Raw genomic sequence first — 23,946 nt, 5'->3', positions numbered from 1 at the left:
ATGCCACCTGAAGGTTGCAAGAGCAGCAACTCATATTCCGCTTGGGAACCCTGCAGCCTAATGGTATCAATGTGGACTTCACAAGCTTCAAAATCTCCCCTTCCCCCACCGCATCCCAAAACCAGCCCAGTTCTTCCCCTCCGCCCACTGCAACACAAAACCAGCCCAGTCTGTCTCCGCTTCCCAAACCTGTTCTTCCTTTCACCCATCCCTTCCTCCCACCTCAAGCCGCACCTCCATTTCCTACCTACCACATCATCCCGCGTCCTTGACCTGTCTGTCTTCCCTGGTCTGACCTATACTCTCCTCTCTACTTATCTTCTTTACTCTCCATCTTCGGTCAGCCTCCACCCTCTCTCTATTTATTCCAGTTCCCTCTCCCCATCCCCTTCCCTGATGAAGGGTCTAGGCCCGAAACGTCAGCTTTTGTGCTCCTGAGATGCTGCTTGGCCTGCTGTGTTCATCCAGCTCCACACTTTGTTATCAATGTTACCTGGGTATCTGGATTAACAATTTAACCATCACTTCCTGAGGTTCCTCAGGTTACTGTTCTGGCTCAATCATCTTCAGCTGCTTTAATCAGCAATCTTGACTCCAAAAGACCAAAAGTGGAAATGCTTGCTCTATGATTACATAATTTTCATTTGTAACTCTCCAGAGAGGCTATTTCACTGTGTGCAAATGCAGCAAGACCTGGACAACATTCAGGCTTAGGCTGATAAGTGACAAGTAATTGCATTAAAAGTACCAGGCAATAAGCATTGTAAACGAAACTAATTATTGTATATTTAATGCAACTACAGTTGCTGAATCCTCCATGATCATTATCCATAGGTTTACCATTAATCAGAAACTGATTTGGGCCAGCCATTTACATGTTAGGGCTCCAAGAGCAGGTCAGATTTTGGTAATTCTGCAGGTATATCATCACTTAATTTTGGCATTTATGTCAATGATTTGGATGTGAACATAGGAGGTATGGTTAAAAAGTTTGCTGATGACACCAAAATTGGTGGTGTAGTGGACAGTGAGGAAGCTTACCTCAGAGTACAGCAGCACCTTCATCAGATAGGCCAGTGGGCCAAGGAATGGCAGATGGAGTTTAATTTAGGCGCTGCATTTTGGAAAGGGAAATCAGGGCAGGACTCGTACACTTAATGGTCAGGTCTTGAACAAAGAGACCTTGGAGTGCAGGTTCATAGTTCCTTGATAGTGGAGTCCCAGGTAGACAGGATAGTGAAGGTGGTGTTTGGTATGTTTGTCTTCATTGGTTAGTGCTTTGAGATGGGAGGTCACGTTGCAACTGTACAGGGCATTGGTTAGGCCACTTTTGGAGTACTGCTATAGGGAGGATGTTGTGAAAATTGAAAGGGCTCAAAAAAGATTTACAAGGATGTTGTCAGGGTTGGAGGGTTTGAACTATAGGGAAGAGGCTGAATAGGCTGGGGATATATTCCCTGTACCGTCAGAGGCTGAAGGATGACTTTAGAGGTTTATAAAATCATGAAGGGCATGGATAGGTTGTATAGCCAAGGTCTTGTGGGGGGGCCTAAAACTCAAGGGCATAGATTTAAGTTGAGAGTGGAAAGATTTAACAGGGGTCTGAGGCGCAACTGTTTCATACAGGGGGTGGTGTATACATAGAATGAGCTGCCAGAGGAACTGGAGAAGGCTGGTACAATTACAACATTTAAAAAGGCATCTAGATGGGTAAATGAATAAGGAGGGTTTAGAGGGATATGGGCCAAATGCTGGCAAATGGGTCTAGATTAATTCAGGGTGTCTGTTTGACATGGATGAGATGGAGTCTGTTTCCATGCAGTACAGCTAAGATTCTATGACACTACAGGAAGTAGCATTGCCTTATTTCCTGTCTCCCAAAGCCTGTCCATTATGCACAAGTCAGGAGTGCGATGGAATACTTTCTACCGGCCTTGATGAGTAACTCTATCACAGAAGCAGCTTTACACTATCCAGCTCAAAACAACACACTTGATTGGCTGCTCATTCACCACTGATGCACAGTGGCAGCAGCGTGCACCATCTAGAAGATGTACTGCAGGGTCTCATCCAGGCTTTTTCGACTGCATCTTCCACAACTGGCACCTCTACCAGCAAAACTACAAGCAACAGGTCCACAAAAACACTCCGTTCGAAATTCCCCTCCATGTCACATAACATCATGAAGTCAATATCCCCAGAATTCACATCCTAACAGCACTATATGCGTCCCAACTGTTCAAGATAGCAACTCACTATCGTGTTCTCATCCCCGAACAATAACAGCAGCGTTTAATGATACATCCACAATAAACCTGTGGCATTGGCATAATGGGAAATTATAGTTTGCATCTGTGATTGGACAGGAGGTGCACAAAGCAAATTAAAATACTATTTACAGAATATACTCCTTACCAAGTTGCACTGCAATAAGCATCCGGTCAGTAACACCAAGGACTCAAAATGTGTCTTGGTCTGAAGAATCTAAACGTGGTTACCTGTTATTTCTCATCTACATCCCACCTCTCAGCAATATCATCGTTTGAAAGTAAGTCAGACAGACAGTGATATAGTACTCTAGATACATAGGAAGGTGGGCATATCCATCCCCAAAATTCACTCATGAGGTGACCAGAGTAAAGACACTTACAAAAATAGAAGGTAAAATGTTGAAGATTTACTCCTCCAATTGTAGGCTAGGCTTTGTCTAGATTTGCTGCTGACAGTTAGTAATGAACTTCAAGGGCACTGGGAGAAGGGGTGTTTCCAAAAGGGGTCACAGGGAGTGGGTAGGGGTTCCGAAGAGAGATGCAGGTAGAGGGCAATTCCAAAAGGGGCCATGGGGACAGGGTAGGCTTCCAAAAGGGGCGCAAGGAGAGCAGGAAGCTTTCTAACCCTAATTATTAACATTCATTCCTTTACCACCAGAACAGGAGCAGCAGTGTACATTATCTACAAGGTGCAGTGCAGCAACCCACCAAGTCTCGTTTGACAGCAGATTTCAAACTTTTCACTTCTACCACCACAACAGCACCACTACCTACACGTTCCCTCCAAGTCATACACTGCTACTGGGACTATGTTACCATTTATTCTCTAGCATAGGGTCAATGTCCTGGAGCTGTCATACGAATAGTGCTGTGGGTGCAACCACACCATGTAGGCTATAGTGTTCAAGAGGTCAGCTCACACCACCTTCTCCAAGGCAAGTTCAGGTGAGCAATAACTGCTGGTTTAGTCAGCAATGTCCACATCCCTGAATCAGCACATTAAAAACAAAATCAGTTTGGCCTTGTCAATGTTCGCCACATTCCAGAACAACAGAGTTTCACAGATATTGCTTTAACTTGAAGGAAATCTAAAAAAATGGTACAACACAGAAGGCCATCCTGCTCTTTGTCTGCATACCAGTTTTCTGATTAAGAAACTCATTTGGTTCCATTCTCTTGCCTTCTCCCTGCACATTCTTCCTGTTCAGGTAAGAGTCTAATTCCTTTTGAATGCACTGTTAGGACATAGAATGTTCTAGAAGAAACAGCACCACAAAGTCCACAATAGATTTTAAAAGGAGAAAAATATCTGTAAAGAAAATGCTAACAAGAGTACAGAGAAAGGGCTGGGGTTGACTTTATGAATGTCACTATGCTGTAGGTTCACAGTTGTAGCAATACTGCAGTCTGGTGCTGAGTGTAATTCTCAAATATTCACCCTCTATTCAATGATTCGTAAGTTCTGAACTCCAGCAGGTGGTGTGGTAATAGTCCTCTCTATGAGACGGAAAGAAGAAACAATTTCAACCACCTTCAGCTTTCCCACAGTATTATGATATCAGCATAAGTTGCCTTTCTGCATTGAATATTTGAGCATGAGGAAAGAAGATAGGAAAAATGAAAAATATGATTGTGCTGTGACTATCCAGAAAATAGCTGGCACAGGTGGAACCTGGAAATTATCTGCTTTGACTCCAACTATGATTACAATATTTTAATAAAAGCATAAGAAAACAGGAGATAGATAGCAAGGTACACCTGCATTTGCTTTTTGTAGAATTCTGTAACATTAAGGACAGAGACCTTAAGAATTGAGGCCACAAGCAGCTTAACTGTCCACATTTGTATTACCTGTGTTCGTGAACTTCAGACCCTCAGTTATGTTTTCCAATTAGTTAATGTTTTTGGTACAGAACTGCAGGATAAAAGCAACTTGGTAGTAATGTTCATGAGCATGGTAACTAGTTGAATTATTAAACTTCATTTTTATGGAACTTTACTTGTATCACGCATGATTTTGGAATTTATGATGTTTTGGATCACTATATCCCTGGGATTGTCTTAGTATAAACCAATGGCTGATTCAGGTACACAATGAATTGGTTAAGAGATTCAAGTCGTGCTTTGTATGCCAGTCCTACTAATGAGTTAATATTGAGACTGTGTACACTTTAAATTACACTTTTATTATGATATTCAACTGGAATGCATCAACTCAGTTCAGTACCATTGTAACTTTAAGTGCAGAGATATTAAAGTGTACTTTCTAGTATGCTCAAGAATATTTCTTCGCTGTACTAGATTGAATTTTTACATGCATTAGGTGCAAACCAGTTGTGCCAGTAACTGCATTTTTTAGTGATGTATGTATCATAATATCCAGAACTTCAAAAGGAACTGCAGCTAGTCATAAATATCTAATTGATATACATTTTTGCCAATTGGGATAATAAAGACCATGTGGTTTGCAAACTGATGAAAATGGGTTTCTTTTTGCCCAAGGGCTTAAGAAACAAAAATCAGCATTCAAACTGAAATAAAGTAAAAAGAATGGGCATGCTGAGCACTGAAAGAAAATTAATTTGTGCAACCCTCATGATTCCAAAAGCTCAAAGCTTAAGCAAAACACTGACCTTAACGAGGCCAACAACCTGCAGCAACTGTCATCACACACAGAACAAGAAGAAAGTTAGAACAAGAATGCATTGCGCACCAGACAAACAATGCCAAAATTTAAAATGTAAAATTAACCATTAACTACTGGTGTATTGGTTACACTGCAACACTATTCAATATGCCAAAATACCATGTGTTTTTTTACAACATTGCTGCAGTGGTAATTCACTGGACTAGTAATCCAGAGGTCCTGGCTAATGTTTGACAGATACAAGTTTAAATCCCACCATGGCAGCTTGTGGAATTTAAATTTAACTAATAAAATCCAGAAGTGAAAGCCAGTCTCAGTGATGGTGACCTTGACAATCATCAAAACTCATTTGGTTCACGAGCAGGTTGGCCAATCAGGCCTACATGTAACCCCAGAGCCACAGCGATGTAGTTGACTCTTAACTGTTCTCTGCAATGGCTCATGCAATAGTTTCCGTTGAAGAAGCAAAGAGGGAGGGGCATAGCAGACTAGAGCAATATGTAGCTCACTTCTGGAATTCCCAGAGCTTGCCCACCAGGGAAGACATGAGCCAGGAGTGTGATCGAGTAGTCTTCCTATGCCCTGGTGGGTCCAGCTCCAGCATTCAAGAAAAGGCTTGACACAACAAGACAAAGCAGCCCGCTTAACTGGAACTTGAATTATCACCTTCTCTATTCACACTTGCCACCAGCAACACACAGTGGCCAGTTTTGCATCATCTGCAAGAGGTGAAATACTGACTCTCCAAAGTTCCTGCACACTCCAAACCTTTGCACTACAGGAAGGTCAAGGGCAACAGTTGCATGGGGTTACCAACGTCTGCAAGTTCCCACCTGAGTCACACACCATTTTGGCTTTGAAATATATCATTCCTTCATAGTCACTGAATCAAGATCCCAAAACTCCCTCCCAAAGTGTACTGTGGATGTCCTTACATCAGATGGATTGCAGCAGTTCAAGGGTGTGGCTCACAACCACCTTCTCAATGGGCAACAGGAATTGTGAAGTAGTGCTGGGCTGCTAGAGATGCCATCCCACTAACAAAACAAAACTTCCAATGGTTGTAAAGCAATTTGGGAATCCTGAGGTCACAGCAGAAATATGCATCTGAAGAAATTTCCCCAAGAGTATTCTTAAGTTATGTGAAATAAATTATTGTGCAGACTTAGCATGGTGCTTACATTTAACCTAGCATCATACCCATGCTGCTGGTGAGAGAACACTATAATTCTGGAAGGATATAAAGGAAAATTTTATTGTCCTCTGAAAAGTTAAAAAGACTGGAGTTTTTTGCAATTGTCCCCAGTTGCGGCTTTACAAACGGTACAAAGAAGTTCAGTAAATAGGATTCATTATATGCACAATTACACACCATCAGAATGTCTTCTTTGGTTTTTAAATGATCAGCAATTGAATACATTTCTCCATATAACTTACAATCGTGTTTTGAAAACCAAATACAGCATATAGCGTCTTGAACTCATTCAATTAACTGTGTACTGAACTGAAAAATGGTTGCGATATCTGCTAGCGTACTTTCCTATGTATTGCAAAATAAAAAGAATTAATCAAGTTGCTCAACTTGCATTTGCAGATTTTATGAAATACATAATTCTGTAGCATTGGATTCAAATGTTAGGCATTACTGTTCGCATAAAAATATTTTAATAGCAGGTACATATTGGAAGTATTGTTCTTTTGTTAAATTGTGACATTGGTGTCACCAAGAATTAAAAGATATCTTCCACTTTTGACTGACCATACTAAAAGAGAACAACTTTGACATACCTAAGTAACATATTGCGAGTATGAGTGTACTTTAGAATCCATGTAAAGGAGATTTGTTAGTTACAGAAATTATTTTAGTTTAATTACAGTGAGGGGGATAAGAGAGGAAATTTTACACCATGTTTAACTGAAATTCAAACCTAGGTGCTGAAACTGAAAACGTGACCGATGTCTGCCAATTGTCAGTTGGTCATGTGATATACTTTGGTTTGTAACCCTTGAATGGGAAAGTTTTGTAAGGGATCCAGGAACTTGGTGTCAAGAAGCCCAGCAAAACTCGAAACAATGGGAATCAGAGTGGAAACTCTCCATTAACTGGAGTTGTACCTAGCACAAAGGAAGATGGCTGTAGTCACTGGCGACTAATATCTCATTCCAAGAACAAATCTGCAGGAGTGGCACAGGCTAGTGTCCAGGATCAACCATCTTCAGATGCTTCAAAGATCTTCCCTCCAACATCATTTGCGGCTTCTCAAGTACAGAAGTGACTTGTGTGTGTCTATGCAGCAAGTCCTGAACAGCATCCAGGCTTGTGCTGATCTGAGATGGCAAGAAACATTTGTACCGCGCAAGTGCCAGACAATGATCTTCCCCAATAAGAGAAAAGCTAACCATTAACCATGATGTTCAATGGCAGTACCATTGCTGGGGTCCCCCATATCAACATTCTGAGTGGAGGGTGGGGTGCGGTTATCATTGACAAGAAAATGAACTGAACCATCCATATAAGCACTGTCCACAAAGGCAGTTCAGAGATAGCACTTCTGTAGCAAGTAACTCACCTCACCTCCCCAAAGACTCAGAAATTTCAGGACACAAGTCAGGAGTGCGATGGAATACTCCCCACTGGCCTTGTGCACAACTCCAGCAACATTCAAGGCACTAGACACTCATCCATGTTGGAGTAATCTGTTGGATTGCACAATATTCACATCTACAACTTCATCAACAGCAGTGTGTACCATCTGTAAGATGCATGTAGTAACTCACCAAGGTTCCTCCAAAAAGGTCCTTCCAAGCTCTAACCTCTGCCACTTAGAAAGAGAAGGACAGCAGGTGCATGGGACCACCACCGCCTTTAAGTTCCCCTCTAAGCCTAATACTGTCCTGGCTTGGAACTACACCACTTTTGCCTCACTGCAGATGACACTAAGATTGGTGGAGAAGCAGGTAGTGAAGGAGACCGTCGGAGAATGCAGCAGGATATAGAGAGATTGGAGAGTTGGGTGGAGAAACGGGAGATAGAATTCAATCCAGACAAATGCAAGGTCATAATTTTGGAAGATCCAATTCAAGAGCGAACTATACAGTAAATGGAAAAGCCCTAGGGAAAATTGATGCACAGAGTTCTGGGTTTTCAGGTCCATTGTGCCCTGAAGGTGGCAATGCAGGTGGATAGAGTGGTCAAGGAGGCATACAGCATGCTTTCCTTCATCATATGCGGTATTGAGTATGAGAGTTAGCAGGTCATGTTACAGCTGTATAGGACTTTGGTTCGACCACATTTGGAATACTGTGTCCTGTTCTGGTCACCATATTACCAAAAGGATGCGGATGCTTTGGAGAGGGTGCAGAGGAAATTCACCAGGATGTTGCCTGGTATGGAGGGCACTAGCTACGAAGAGAGGTTGAGTAGATTAGGATTACTTACATTAGAAAGACGGAGGTTGAGGGGGACCTGATTGAGATCTACAAAATCATGAGAGGTATAGACAGGGTGGATAGCAAGAACCAACCCAACCCCACCCACCCCCCACCCCCCCCCCCATAGTGGGGAACTTGATTATTAGGGGTCACTATTTCAAGGTGGAGGAGGGGGGGAAAGTTTAAGAGAGATATGCATGGAAAGTTCTTTACGCAGAGGGCATGGGTGCCTGGAATGCATTTTCAGTGGAGGTGGTAGCGGTGGGCACAATAGCATCATTTAAGATGAATCTAGACAGATAAATGAATGGGCAGGGAGCAGAGGGATACAGATCCTTGGAAAGTAGGCAACAGGTTTAGATGGAGGATCTGGATTGGTGTAGGTCTAGAGGGCCAAAGGGCCTGTTTCTGTTCTGTAATTTTGTGTGTTTTGTCCTTGGATCAAAATCCTGGAACTCCCTTCCCAATAGCATTTTGGGCAATTCTACATCCCAAGGACTGCAGCAGTTCCAAAAGGCAGCTCACCACCATTTTATCCAGGATATTTACGGATGGGTAATAAATGCTGGACTACCTAGTATGAAGAGTAAAAGAAAATATTGGTGAAAAAAAGGCAACGGCTTGGTAGTCAAGGATTTGAAGAGTAAATTCCAAATAACCTCTCTTTGACATCAAAAGGTTACAACAGAACAAAGTGGGGTTGTGATAGGAGATGCGACAGTCACAAACATGTTTAAAAACAAAACAGACGATTTGTCAATGATTTCAACCAGAAACTTTAGGTGATGGCAATTGTATGCTCATTAATGTGGGTTGCAGATTCTAACCGGGGGAGATATATTTAGGCAGCATAGCGGTCAGTGAATAAGCTAACTTAAGGTGGCTTTCATCACCACTGAAGTTAATTTGATCTATACCAGGGTCAATATGATGAGTGTACCAATTTAAGAAATATCAGTAATCAATTTAAGGTCATAACTAATGAGAGAAATAAGGTGTGTCAGCTATGTTGTAGACAGATGGGAAGTTGCACCTTTCAAGCATGGGAGGGACTATAAAAGGTCAGGAACTGGGAGGGTGGGGGAGAAAGAGTTTCAAAAAAAAAAGTCAGTGGGATACTTGGACTTGAAGACATGGGGCCAATGAGATAAGATTAAACCCTTCCAAAATGGCACCTAACAGCTACATCTAGCAGACTTTGCCTCCTTTTAGTTGCCATACTCATACTTCTTCCTGGCAGGCCATGTTTCAAGAACCGAACTTTGGTAGAATTTTTAAAAGAAAAGAATCGGCCTCCACTTCCCACAAGGAGACTGGTTGCCTGGTTCATTCAGTCTCCATTAAAAGCAGATGTTTGAGAGATCAAGGCAGATTGCATTTGGGTTTGAGACCTTTAAGATTTTAAACAAGACAGGCAATTCTATGTTCTATGTAATTCAGACCCATCTGTTTTGTATGGGGACTTGCTGCAATTCGTAATGGCACTGCTATGGCTGAGCAGCGAGGAAATCAAGTGGAGCATAGTTTTAAAAATTACAAAAAAAATTAAAAACTTGCCAGTTCTATTAACATGAATATTCCATGATATTAACATCCTAAGCCTTTATTGCACTTAAACTCAGATTTTATTTTGGATTGTAACTTCTTCATAATGCATTTGTTAAAATACTAAAATATGCTGCAAAAGATTTATTTCTAAATTAATCAGGAGTCGAGATAGGTCTCAAAATACGTTGCAAATGCTTTTACACTATGTAAAGCTGAGTTATTAAATTTTTATTTAAAAAAGAAAGATCATTTGCTTACCACTTTTCTTTGCAGATCCTTGTAAGTTACTACCACTTCCTCCAGGTGAGCCAGTCTTTTTGCTTAAAAGACTGTTGAAGAAATTTGCCAAAACACCTTCACTTGCAGCACCTGGAAATGCAAAATACAAAAAGCACTTCTAAAAAATAATTAACGAAGTTGACAAGTCTAAGTTAACTTCCAGAACTTTATGCTTATAATAAGTTTACACTGAATCAGAATTGCATAAAACAGTCAAAGTGGAAAATCAACTGTTCAATTGAATAGGGGTTTGAGATGAAAGTTGTTCAATTTAAAAGGAATGTTCTACAATTTTATACAAAGGGAACACTGCATAAAATATTTTCAATAAAACTGTACCATACACATCTCCCTTTATTGAATTACGAACAGTACTGCTCAGGAAGCCATTCAGCCAATCAGCCTGTGCTAGTTCTTTCGTAGAGAAATTATTTCTCCACATCACCAACTATTTCATGTTTGCATATTTATCGAATTCCGTTTTGGCAGCTATGTAATCCATACATTCATTACACAATGCAGTGCATTCCAAATCCTAACCATTGAATTAAAAGAAACAGTTGTTCACAAATAGAAATTAATGTTTTGTTGTTTGTCGTACTCTAATTTTTTGCTCTAATCGGTCAGTTCATCTTCCAAGTGTATGCAACTTCTTTCATTTAAATTCTAATAGTCTGACTTTCAGTCTGTTTTTATACAAGCTTCACCTTTCGCACATCATACTATTTCCGCATTCAAACGGTGCTACATTAAGAAATACTCAATTTGAATATCTTTTTTATACAAGTTGCAGATTAGAAGTGGGTGTAGTTTGCAAGCTGGGACTGCAGTTTCTGAGAAGGATTGGGACAAAGTGCCAAATATATTGAGGGAGTTAAGTAAACCAGGCTTTACAATTCAATTTACTCTTTAGCTTTTTCAGCATATAACATACACTACTTCTGATTTGGCAGATTTGCCAGTTATTAAATTTCATTTACCAGCATCTGCAAACTTAGATAAATTTGCCCAAATCATTTGGACTGCAGAAAAATGAATGATAACACTGTTGAAGACTGAATGGATTTGGAGGTGTTATATTTAAAAACACACTTGTACATTCTGAACAGTGGGAAGGATGGACGAGAAAACATTTAAAATCATTCCAAGTACCTTTTATATTGGGATCAATCTTTTTGTTTCCTGCTGGAATAGGAGTTACATTAACAACGCTGGCACTTCCAGTTCGGCTTGGTGTTCTTGGAGAACCTCCAGCAACTCTTGTTGCAGAATCCTGAACAAAAATCAGTAATTAGGAATTTAAACAAAATATAGACATTAAATGAACTATGGGTGGTGTTCCTGTGCAACCTTAGATCCTAAGTGTTCAATCTCTTAAAAAGCTTCTGCTCTGCCCGAAAGTTGGCAACGCTTTGGCAGTATCAAGTTACATAAACAATCGTCACTCTTTGATGCCTCAACCAAATTGGCATTTGCTTTGATATACCGGTTTGAAAGATTTCTTACCCAAAGGGGAACATTAAAACAGAGTTCAATCCAGACATTACTTACTTTTATATCCACAGATATTCAGTATTAAAGGACTAGTAATACAACAGTCTGAGCAGATCGATTATTTTATACTGTGCAAGAGGAGGACTGGTGCTTTTTTCACCCTCTCAAAGCGATGATCAGTTACAACACTGAGCATTGACCTCGTTGTCATCACTTACCTCCATACAGAATAGGAATTAAACCAGTGCCAATTCTTGGTTAATATAGCTCAATCACAAACTGGCTTAATTCAGCAAAACTCTCGACATGTTTAACAACTGGACACAGCTTGTTTGAATTCAAAACTGACATATGAGCTATAAAACAGTAGGACTGAATTATGTAACGTAATTGTGAAGCCAGTATTTCTCCCAAAATACAACAATTCCAAGTTATTATTTTATTTCCTACTTTTAGAACACCAAGCATTAAATAAAGTTATAATCTTTAACGACCAAGTTCAGTGATCAAAATTAAAACAGGCATGATCTGGCTTACAATTTTTAACTGCTATGAATAAAATAAGTAGATAAATAGGATCCCAGCTTCAGAAAGAGAGCTTGGCTAAATTCTGTTTAGGGAAGGAGTAGAGTCTTGCACGATTTTCATATGCTGCAAGTAAATTGTAGTCCAGCGATGGAAGGATATCGGGTGGGTTGGAGGAAATATTCTGACTACACAAATGTTGGATGAGAACAGTAACAATAATGCCAAGGCATATACTTACTAATGGTCTTCCAGTTGAAAGAGGTGGCTGTTTTGCTAGGAAAGACTAAAATAAAATAATATACATATTATGATTACAGTCTTAATATTGGGAAAACTCAGTTTAATTGAATCAAGGTTGAAAATCAAATCAAAAATTTACTTTGATAACAATCTTGTTTAACTACAGCAAAGGCAGACATTGGGTGAATGAGGGAATCTTAAGAGGGAACTTTATTTATAGTTAGTAACCAAAAGTTACTGTTTAAAAAGCAAAGTTTCTTCCAGTTTAAACAGAAATAAATCTCTCTCGAGCTGTTGTAACTAGTTGATAAACTAACTAGCTTAAGCAAGTTTCTCCAACAGATCTTACTCAGGTTTTTCTTCTCCAAAGAATATAAATACAAGGGAAGAAGGCTCTTGTGGTGCGGTGAGTGTCCTAACCTCTTGGACAGAAGTGTTCAAGTCCCACTTGCTCCAGAGGTATGTCACACCACATTCTGAACAGGTTGATTAAAATATCTATAAAGTCAAGGGTTTCTTATTTTATACTGCGTGAGAGGAGAGTGCGGATTAGTTGGCAAGTGGACTCTGTTGGAGGCACTGCCATGCATAATGCAGTTAAATGCTGACTGACAGTTAACTTGTTTATAATTTATGTTGACAGAATTGGTGGCGAAGTAACCGCACTATTTGAGTAAGAATGGAGAAAGAAAACAGGAAACTGCAAACATGGTGGATCAGTGGTTAGCACCGCTGCCTCACGGTACTGGAGATCTGGGTTCAATTCCAGCCTCAGGCCTTGTGTGGAGTTTGCATGTTCTTCCTATGTCTGCATGGGTTTCTGCTGGGTGCTTTGGTCTGCTCCCACAGGCCAAAGATTTGCAAGTTAGGTCGACTGGCCATGCTAAATTGTCTGTAGTGTTTAGAGGATGTGTAGGTGTGGTGCATCAGCCATGGAGAAATACAGGGATAGTGCTGGGAGATGGGTGTGGTTGGGATACTCTCCTAGTGGTCTGTGTGGACTTGGTCCGAATGGCCTGTTTTCGCACTGCAAAGATTCTACGATTCGATGATTTGGTTAACCCTGGTTGGCTCTGGATTCTTCTAAGAGCCTTTCTCCTCACTGGGACACGTCCTTGTGAGCTATGATCCACTTTCTTAAATATCTACTATTGTTTCTCAATTATTTTTACTGCTGAACTCCTTTTCCAGTCAACTCCAATCAGCTCTGCCCTCATCCCTTTGTAATGAACCTTATTTAAGCCCAGTACAGTCATTTTTGACTCAGTTGCCCCTCAAATTGAATGACTGATTTTACCATGTTATGTTCACTGTTACTTAGGGACTGTTTATTAATATTTATTAAACCTGACTGATTTCACATCACTAGATCCAAAAGAGTCTTATCCCTGGTTGGACTGACAATTCTTCAGCGAATCTACCTATCACAATCTACACGAAGATTAAAGTCACCCATAATTAATGTAATGTATTGTATTTGTCACATCCTCATTATCTCCTGATTTATTTTCTGTCCTATACATCAACCTATAGATTCTGCCTACAAATGTTGTCCTTCGCTTTTTATTTCTTACCTCCACCTGCATGAATTAACGATCATTTCCATAGAATCCCTTCAGTGTGGAAACAGGCCAGTCAGCCCAACAGGTCACACTGAATCTTCAAAGAGCATCCTACCCAGAATCGCACCCCCAATCCTATCCTTGTAACTCTGCATTTCCCATTGCTAACCTACCTAACCTGCACAGCACTGGGCACTACGAGCAATTTCGCATGACGAAACCACCTAACCTGCACATATTTGGATTGAGAGGTGGGGGGAAACTAGACCACCCAGAGAAATCCCACATAGGCAAAGGGAAAATGTAGAAATTCCACACAGTCTCCCGTGGCTTAAATTGTACCTGGGACCGTGACACTGTGAAGCTGCAGGGCTAACCGCTAACCACCCGGAATATGTCCTTATTGGTGCACTGCTGAGCTCAGATATAGCATGCACAGCCCGATGGGGAATTGAACTTCAGTCTCAATTCCCCAACGGGTAAACTGTGCTACATCTGGGCTATTTCTTACTTATTCCAACCCGCACCAACGACGCTAGCCCATTACCCTTTCCTTCCTGTCCTTTTTGAAAAATCACACACACCTGAATGTTTAGTTCCAGCTTTGATTTCCTTGCAACCTTATTTCTGTAATGGCCATTACATCAAGCTTGTTAATGCAGCTATTTTGTTTCGAATACAGTATGTATTTAAGAGCCATTAATTATCTTTTCAGTTTCTTTTCTTTTTCAAAAACCATTTCTCCCCTTTAAAACCTACATCCTCTGGGTATCATTATCCAAACAGCTGCGCTGTAATGCTGTCATATCCTCCTGCTTTGTAAACCTGCATTTCCTCCCTCCTATCAGTTTAAAGTTCTTTATAGCCCTAGTTATTCATCAGGATATTAGTCCCAGCGTGGTTTAATGAAGCCCTTCCTACCAGGACACTTCCCTTCTACCCGGCACTAGCGACCCATAAACTGAAATCCATTCAACTCAATGGGTGAGTCACCCATTTAAATCCTTGACTTTATTTACCCTATGCAGTTCACTTGTGGTTCAGGTAGTCATCCAGAGATTACGACCTTGGAGGTTTTGCTTTTTAAATTTAGCTCCAAACTCTTAGAAGTCTTTCATCAATATCTTCTTTCTAGTGCTACCAATATAATTGATATCAAAGTGGATGATGACTACAGGATCCTACTTCTCACTCTCCAAGGAGATAGGCCAATTGTTCTTAAGTTTAGCACCAGGAGGCAACAGTGTTTAGGGCTCCTGCTCACGTAATCATCCCCTTGATTATACTGTCTCCACCCACAATTACATTCCCATTTCCTTCCCTGACTTGAATGGCTTCTGTCCCAATACAGATGAATAAACTTAGTACAGGTAAATAAAGGTTCACTAAACTAATTCTTGGAATAGAGTGATTGTCCTATGAGAAAAGATGAAATACATTTGCCTAGGTTCTCTTGAGTTTAGAAGAATGAGGGGCAATCTCATTGAGTGTAAAAAATTATTATACAAATCAGTAAATACAGAAAGGATTTTCACCTGGCTGTGGGGTCGAGAACCAAGGTATGCTAAGAGGAGAGAATTCTTCACTCATAAGGTGGTGAATCTTTGGAATTCTCTATCCACAGAGCTGTGGCGCCTTGGTCTTGAACATTCTCAATAACTAATACCAATAGATTTCTACATATTTAAACAATGATACGGGGACAGTGCAGGAAAATGGTATTGAAGTAGGTCACCCATAATACTACTGAATGGTGAAGTGGACTTAATAGGCTGAAAGTCCTAAAATTAATTCGAATGATAGTTATATATACTGAATCAGGCCATTTGGCCTAAACAGTCAATGGCAGTGTTAAGGCTCCATGCAGGCTCCTTCTATCTCAATTCATTTACCCTTTTAAAATACCCTTCCAGTTCTTCACTTTTTAAAAGAAACATTTGTGGGACACAGTGGTGTCTAATTTATTCCCCTACTGAAAAAGGGTGGTGGTGATGCTGATTTCTTGAACCATCTTATGGCAAAGGTGCTCTCAGAATGTTGTTAAGATACAGAGTTCCAGGATTTTAACCCATTGATAGCTGAGGTATAACAATATATTTCTAAGTTAGGACAGTACATGATATGGATGAATACTTGCAGATATACCTGCTACTACCTTTTGGTGATTTGAGATTGTAGAAGTTTCAGCTTTGGGAGATACTTTACAAAAATCACTGCAGTGTTGCAGTGCTTCTTGTAGACAGATGGACCCATGGTAGAAGATGGGTTGCCAAACACTGCATGATAAATACTGCTATGGTTCGAGTGTTAGAGCTGCGCTCACCCACTCAAGTAGAAAGTGTTCGTCCATACTCCTGCAGCGCAGGGTACCCGATTCACATCTCCCATTCAAGACAGTATGGAGCTGGAGGAACACAGCAGGCCTTCTTTCTGAAGAAGGGTCCCAATCCAAAATGTCAACTTTCCTTCTCCTTTGATGCTGCCTGGCCTGCTGTGTTCCTCCAACTCCACACTTATCTCTGACTCCAGCATTTGCAGTTCTTGCTGTCTCCTATTCAAGACAGTTGTCGTCATAATCAGGAAGAAATTGCAGGATTGTGAAATTTCTCTGACATCCAAATCTTTGAAACAAAATTCACACGCCCCTTTGTGATCTTCTGGGTCCGGGGCTGTGGTCAGGTCAATGAATGCAGAGATTCTTGAATTTGTCTGATAAAACGATCATGTCAATGATTCCTCTGGAAGAACAAAAACCACATCCTGCTATATCTTAGCACTCCAATTCTAGTGTCTTTGAACATGTCTGACTTCTAATCTCTACACCAGTGATGGCTGGGCTTTCAGTTGCGTTAGCTGCAAACTTTGAAATCTGGGAGGATTTCCTGAAGTAGGCAACGAGAGACAGTGTGTCAAGACTTCCCCTGCTACAGAAAAGATAAAGCCTTGACAGTATGCACTGTATGATTTATCTCACATCTTGAAAATAAATGCTGGGCTTCTGAAGTATCAAAGTGGGGTGAATCCTTTTCCTCAATTCATGAGGTAAGTGCATGGAGTCTACGAACAAAAGTATGCAAGCTCTGAATACTCAGTTGGAATACCAGAGCTACAGCAATGTTGAATTTTTAAAATCGGTTTGTTTGTTTCCTGAATTGGGCCCTTGGGTTGTTTTGCAGGCAGTAGAGGTTCACTCATCTTTGTTCCAGAAGCATTATTTTCTCTGAATATGTACCAGTGATGTTGATGCTCAAAACCTTCATAGCACATTCCAAGCTCAGAAGAACAAGGACAGCAGATATAAGGGAATATCACCAACTGCAAGTTTCCTTCTGAACCCCACAGAGTCCTGATTTGGAGTAACACCTCCTTTCTTTCACTGTTGATAAGACAAAATCGTGGCTTTCCCTAATTTCCTAAAAACAGTGGACCCAACTACACCAATGAACTGCAGCTGCCAAGGCACTAGCTCACCAATTCACAAGGACAATTCAGGATGGGCAATTAAATGTTGGTTCTTGCCAGCACTGCTTGCATTCCTAGGAAACAAATATTTAAAACGTGTGGAGGATCCAATCCATGGTTTCAGCATGGAATTAATGAGATATCTCATTCAGTTACCAAGCAGTAAAATTATATACTATACTGTGCGGTAAAATAGAAGTAAATTTTTGTCATGTGTACTCAAGTACAGGGATACAGGAATCCAAGGAAAAGTGTACAAAGTCGCCATTCCCAGTGTCATCTTAGGTACATAACCATAGGTACAAAGTAGAAAAATAAAGAAACAGGCTAAAAGTTACACATTACAATTCTTCTTCATATAAAACAGAAAAACTAATGAACTACAGTCCTTCCTTAGCCATGGGCCTGCAGATGCCTCACGCTAGGCTTCCCTACGGGGGCTCGAACTCTCCCCATGCTGCCACCTCACTGCCAACCGCTAGAGTGCAGCGTGACTAGCCAGACATCTCGTCACAGACCGCCATCCAGGTTGACCACCTCCAGCCCCACAGACTGCTAGAAACCCAGTCTGGTACAACACACAGCCCCCAATATTGCCTTAAATTAAAGTGGCTTACCATCTTCTAACAACAGTCTGCCAAGTACTATCCAAAGCACTGTCTTAACTCGTGCCAAGACTCTTTCACATATTAATCCTGTACTCACTGACTTGCGTTAGCTCCTAAGCAAGAAATGATTTGATTTTAAAGCCCTAATTCTCGTCATAAAATTATTCCATAGATTCAATCCTCCTTCCGTAAGCCTCCCAATTCCCACATCCTGCTATATCTTAACACTCCAATTCTAGTGTATTGAAACATGTCACATGTTGGACTTTAATCTCTCCACCACTGATGGTTGTACTTTCAGTTGCTTTCGCTGAAAACTTTGAAATTCCCTCCCTGTAGTTCTTTCTTTTGTACCTGGGTCTCCGAGAGTTCCAGAAGACACTCCTCAAAAACTACCTCTGGCACTGAGATTTTAGTCATTTGACCCAACATCCCCACGTCTGGCTCAGTATCATAGTTTGTTTTATAATGCTCCTATTAAGCACCTTGGAATGTATTGTTGGAAATTAAAATCTAAGAAAAACCACTTTTTTGAGAAATACATAATGAGAAAGATAATAACTAAAGGAAGTGTAGGGCGTACTGGAGATCATTAATGATAGCAGTGGGTGCTGTTAAAAGTTTACGACTGATGGACTATTGAGGCCTATACCTCACTTCTAACCTGGATCACTGAGATCCAAGGTGGATACCAGTATGCGTACAATAGAAAGTATTCTTTTCCAGAACTGAAATTCTTCTTGGTGAGAACATGATGCTAAAAGGCAAAGAAAGTACCGTAATAAAAGCAAAGCCACACGGCGGTTCAGTGGTTAGCACTGCTGCCTCACAGCGCCAGGGACCCGGGTTCGATTCCATCCTGAGGACTGCCTGCGGAGTTTGCACATTCTACCCAGTGTCTGTGTGAGTTTCCTCCGGGTGCTCTGGTTTCTTCCCACAGTCTAAAGACACGCAGCCTCGGTGGATTGGCCATGCTAAGTTGCCCATAGTGTTCGGGGGTGTGGAGCTTTGGTGGATTGTAGGGGGATGGCTCATTATGGACTTGTTGGGCTGAAGGGCCTGTTTCCACACTGTAGGGATTCTATATTCTCAAAGTTCTGGAGAAACCCAGCAGGTCTGGCAGCACTTGTGCAGAAAGAAACAGTTATTCTTTTGATCGCAATATGACTTTTTCGGAATGTCCTAAAGGAAACAACAATAATTGATATATAAATAGGAAATATGAAATATTTTACCTGCTGTTTCATAAGAAACACTTGATCATCTTCTGATAAAATCTCCTTCTCATGTACTACCTGCAAGATACATTTTGATGTAGGCTAGCATTCATCTTGAAGACATTACAGAACATCTTGGAGTGGCAAGCACAATAATTCAATCCCTGCAAGCTGTTTCAATCTTAATGAAAATACTGTATCAGGATGGGCATGATCATTTGGAAACACAATTTTAATAGCCTATATCTGGATAAGACAGTTAGTAAAAAATTGCTTTCAGTGAATCTTTTGCAAGTGGAAACTTGAGTATTAAACTACTAAAAATCCAGAATGTAATTGCAAGGTTTGTAATTTAATTTGAATGTCAATTCTTTTGTGGTATTAATGCACAAAATTATAAGGATTAACTGTAAGATGGTTTTCTAATTATATAGTCACTTGGTATTATTGGTATGGCTTAGTCATAATATTTGAGGTTATATACGCACATGGCAGCAACATTTGAGATTATATATGTGTACATCAGCACAATTTCAGATATTATCAGGAGATAGAGGTTACCTTTCTTACTGGAGGCTTCATAATGCCATCTTCAAATTTGTCATCAGCTTTCAAAGACTGGAAATTCTCATGCAAAATTCCTATTTTCTTTTCATTGTCCCATCCTGCTGGACTATAGAAAAACCATATTTAATTTTGGGAAATAAAACATTAAGACACCCTGAATCCAACGTACATTTGGCAGAAGATGTTTACAGCATATCTATTAATACAGGTCAACACAAACGCCAAATTCAAGCTTTGATACTTTGATTATTTCTCTGACAAATATTGTTACTGCCATTAATTCAACAATTTGGTGCTGATTTACTTTGACAACACGATTTGTTCCTCAAATCTGAGACAATTCAAGCTCATTAAAGAACACCAATGTAATTTAAACAACACACAAGCATACACAATAAAATTTAGTAATGCCATCCATCACAACTGGATGGTCTCTAGGAATGAATACCTGAGCATTTGGGATGTCATTACATTCAAGTCAGTGGGCCTAGTGCTGTTAAATGAGGTTAGATTGAAGGTCTTTATTCATTAATGGGATGAGGGCATCTTTGGTTAGGCAGCATTTATTGTCTATCCCTAATTACTCAGCAGGCAGTTCAGAGTCAATCACATTGCTGTGGGTCTGGAGTCACATGTAGGCTAGACCAAGTAAGGATGGCAGTTTCCTTCCCTAAAAGGACGTTTGTGAACCAGTTGTGTTTTTCTGACAGTCTACAACAGATTCATGGTCATCATTAGATCATTAATTCCAGATATTTTATTGAATTCAAGTTCACCTATCTGCTGTGGTGGGATTCAAACACGGATCTTCAGAATGTTATGTGGGTCTCTGGATTCACAGTCTAATGATAATACCATTTGGCCATTGCCTCCCCCCATCAGGTATTTCTCACGGTTGGAGCTGACTCGATGGGTCAAAGGGCCTCTTTGGCAGTGCATGATTTTAGGATAATACTGGAGTCTCGTGTTATCTTAGGAAGTCTAGACAGAGAAAACCGATATAGGATTGTAGAATCCCTATAGTGTGGAAGCAGGCCACTTGGGCCCGCTGGTCCATACCCGCCCTGAAAAGCATCCCAACCAGACTCGTCCCTTCCCTAATCTACCTAGCCTGCACATCCTTGGACACAGTGGGCAATTTAGCACAGCCAATCCACCTAACCTGCAATCTTTGGACTGTAGAAGGAAACTCACACCAACACTGGGAGAATGTGCAAATACAGTCGTCTAAGGTAGAACTGAATGTGATCCCTGGTGCTGCGAGGCAGCAGTGCTGACCACTGAACGCCGTGCTGCCCATATCATCCCATAATATTGAAATGAATGACCAAGAATCCATTGTCGTTGCCAGAAAAATCTATCTGGTTCACTAATATCCTTTAGGGATGGAAACCGCCATCTTTACTTGATCTGGCCTATATGCGGTTCCAGATCCTCAGCAATGTTGTTGACTCTTAACTGCCCTCTGCACAATTAGGGACGGGCAAGAAATTCTGGCCTGGCCAGCGATGACCTCACCCTGTGAATGAGCATTTAAAAAAAGGGGCTGTCTGTCCATAAAGTCAATAAAGGAGTGGGGGATGACACATGAAACACAATGGTGACGGATGGAAATGCATTGGGAAAAGATGTCTCGACTTTTGTTTTTTAAAGCTTCCTCTTCTCTTGTCATTACCAAATGGTTATCTTTGCACTCCCATGCTTCCCCTGATTTGTAAGTCCCAACAGTTTTCTAGCATCCAGCATGATGCAAAGTTGCCAGTTCTATTCATTTTACAGCATCACACTGAAATGTTCAACCCTTTCCTGAAAATACTGAATTACATGTATGCAAGGACAAGAGGTAACACCGAGATCACAATCAAACTTCCAATTCATTTTTCCAAGTTTTTAAATTGTTTAGGTCAGAATTAAACAGTATATCTCACTTAAATTACTGCTCGAGCTAAAAAGGACAAGTATCTTTAAAAACCTGTTAATAAAACAACTTCAGTTCCAAACAAGTTTCAATTGTTAATACAATTTATAGGACGTACATTTACAGTAATTTGAGCTCAAAGTGAAACTTACATAAATACTGCATCTTTTTCCACAACTAGTACTGGTGAATGAAAAGGAAATCCATATAACTTATGGACAAGGTATTTATACATTAAATCAATATTTTTATTTTCTTTTATTGAAGTATAAATAAGTGCTGCTCCATCTAAAACATGAGCATTAAGGAAGATATCAGAATAAATCAATATAACGGTACAGTGATTAGCAACAGGAAAATGGTTTGGTATTACAATGTTAGGTTACACAAGTATCCATTAAGTATGATAGGCATACTTAATACAGTACATCTAAAAGCGTCATGAAGCCTTCCAGCAGCTGACACAAAGGAAGACAGTTGTGACTCTGGAGCATAATTACTGCAGTTTTAACATATTAGCAGTTCTTCAGCCTACTGCCAATAGTTCAAGTGCTCAGCGCCTCTCATAACCCAGATGATGTCAGTGTACAGCAGATCTGGGCAATAATCAGATTTAATCTAACAAGCAGTGGGCAGCAGTTACTGCATCAACTCAGCAAGCATACTTTCACAGGTTTCTCTGCCCCTTGATCACAAAGAACATGGACATGGAGGGTAAAGTTTTGAAATACCACAGTCCCCATGTCACGTACCAGAGTACCTTAGGCATTCCCTCATCACTACAACAGCAAAATGTAATTCACTATCTAAACCAAACAATGGTACCAACATTCCAAGCAGATGGCGCAACAGTGATTGCACCTTGCTTCCCTCATCTCCAATTGCTGAAATTGAATATAAAAACTATTTGTATAAATGTATCTAAGGTTAAAATGCCAAACCATTTTTTTTTATAAACGGAGAATGATTAAATGAAGATGTTCTGCTCCTCTCGCCGAAGGGTCACCGGGCCTGAAACGTTAACACTGTTTCTTCCTTCACAGATGCTGTCACATCTGCTGAGCTTTTCCAATAACTTTGTTTTTGTTCCTGATTTACAGCATCTGCAGTTCTTTCAGTTTTTAATTGAATGAGTAAATGTGATGCCATAGTTTGATCATTTCTATCATGGTCTACAAAGAAGTGCACCCACTTCTGCATAATTTGTACACTGTTGGTCCTGATGGTAATTTCAACCATTTAATTATACTTTCAAATAAGGAATTTTCCAAAATTCTTTACACTGCACACTTTTTGGAATAAAATGGACATTAAAATGTCAAAATCTTTCACTTGCAAACATTATGTTGTGGGAATATGCCTCTAACATTAAAGGACCAAGTTAGGAGTATGAAGGATACATTGTAGGCAGAACCTACGGATGTGTGATTGAATGAAGTCAAAGTGTTCATCTCTGTAGTCATGTTCCTTTTCCAGTTGGTGAATTGCATCACACTGCAGAAAAACATCGAAAAACATACATGTAATTGTATGAGTTGTCTTTTTAGCCATAATTATTCAGAAAGAAAAAAATGGCACAACCACTCACTTAGCTGGTCATGAAGCTAAAACATGAAAACAAAACACAGCACTTCAGAGTAGGGACAGACCATTGAATAAGATCATGACTGATCTAATTTTATGTTGATAACTCCGCCCATGTGCCCCTTACTATCCAAAATCTGTCCAACTCAGGTGTTGAATAAATTCAGCGACCTAACCTCCACGGCTTTTTTGGGCATGAAATTTCAACAAACTGTTTACTCCAGGAAAAAAAAATTCTTAAGAGGGAGATTTCTGATCCCCTTTATACCACAGTTCTAGTCTCTCGAAAAACATACTCTGTTAAAATCACTTTAATCATATTTGCAGGGTCAACAGATGCATGAAAAAGTTCAGGGTCATGAAATGGGATCAGTTTTAGACTGTCATATAAAAGAATGCTAGCGATTTCTTTTCGCGTTGTAAACTTTCAGAGGGCTATCCAAACCTCAAGCAATTTAGTGTCAATAACATTGGCACTTTATTCCTTGAAAGTAGCTATTGAAGCTTGATAACTATTTCAGGAGAACTGAAAGCATTTGAAGCTAGCATCTGGCCGTGTTGAATTCAATGGAATGTTATACTTGAATTTT

General features: G+C 40.2%; 1 protein-coding gene across 2 annotated transcripts in view; it reads right to left on the bottom strand.

Annotated features, from left to right (window-relative positions):
• dync1li1 (dynein, cytoplasmic 1, light intermediate chain 1) overlaps positions 1-23,946 on the bottom strand; it is a 46,999-nt gene that overhangs the window by 6,212 nt on the left and 16,841 nt on the right. For both annotated transcript variants that reach the window (XM_048556888.2, XM_048556899.2), the window contains exons 6-12: positions 23,173-23,266; positions 21,925-22,060; positions 19,849-19,960; positions 19,306-19,365; positions 12,437-12,481; positions 11,329-11,449; positions 10,156-10,266 (exon numbers count right to left, since the gene is read on the bottom strand). In XM_048556888.2, coding sequence (XP_048412845.1) covers positions 10,156-10,266; positions 11,329-11,449; positions 12,437-12,481; positions 19,306-19,365; positions 19,849-19,960; positions 21,925-22,060; positions 23,173-23,266 — 679 coding nt within the window. The remainder of the gene's footprint in view (positions 1-10,155; positions 10,267-11,328; positions 11,450-12,436; positions 12,482-19,305; positions 19,366-19,848; positions 19,961-21,924; positions 22,061-23,172; positions 23,267-23,946) is intronic.

The sequence above is a fragment of the Stegostoma tigrinum genome, chromosome 2, assembly GCF_030684315.1.
Source record: "Stegostoma tigrinum isolate sSteTig4 chromosome 2, sSteTig4.hap1, whole genome shotgun sequence".
In the NCBI taxonomy this organism is placed as follows: domain Eukaryota; kingdom Metazoa; phylum Chordata; class Chondrichthyes; order Orectolobiformes; family Stegostomatidae; genus Stegostoma; species Stegostoma tigrinum.
The sequence above is the reverse complement of the archived record's forward strand: the minus strand, read 5'-3'. Positions and strand labels throughout refer to the sequence as shown.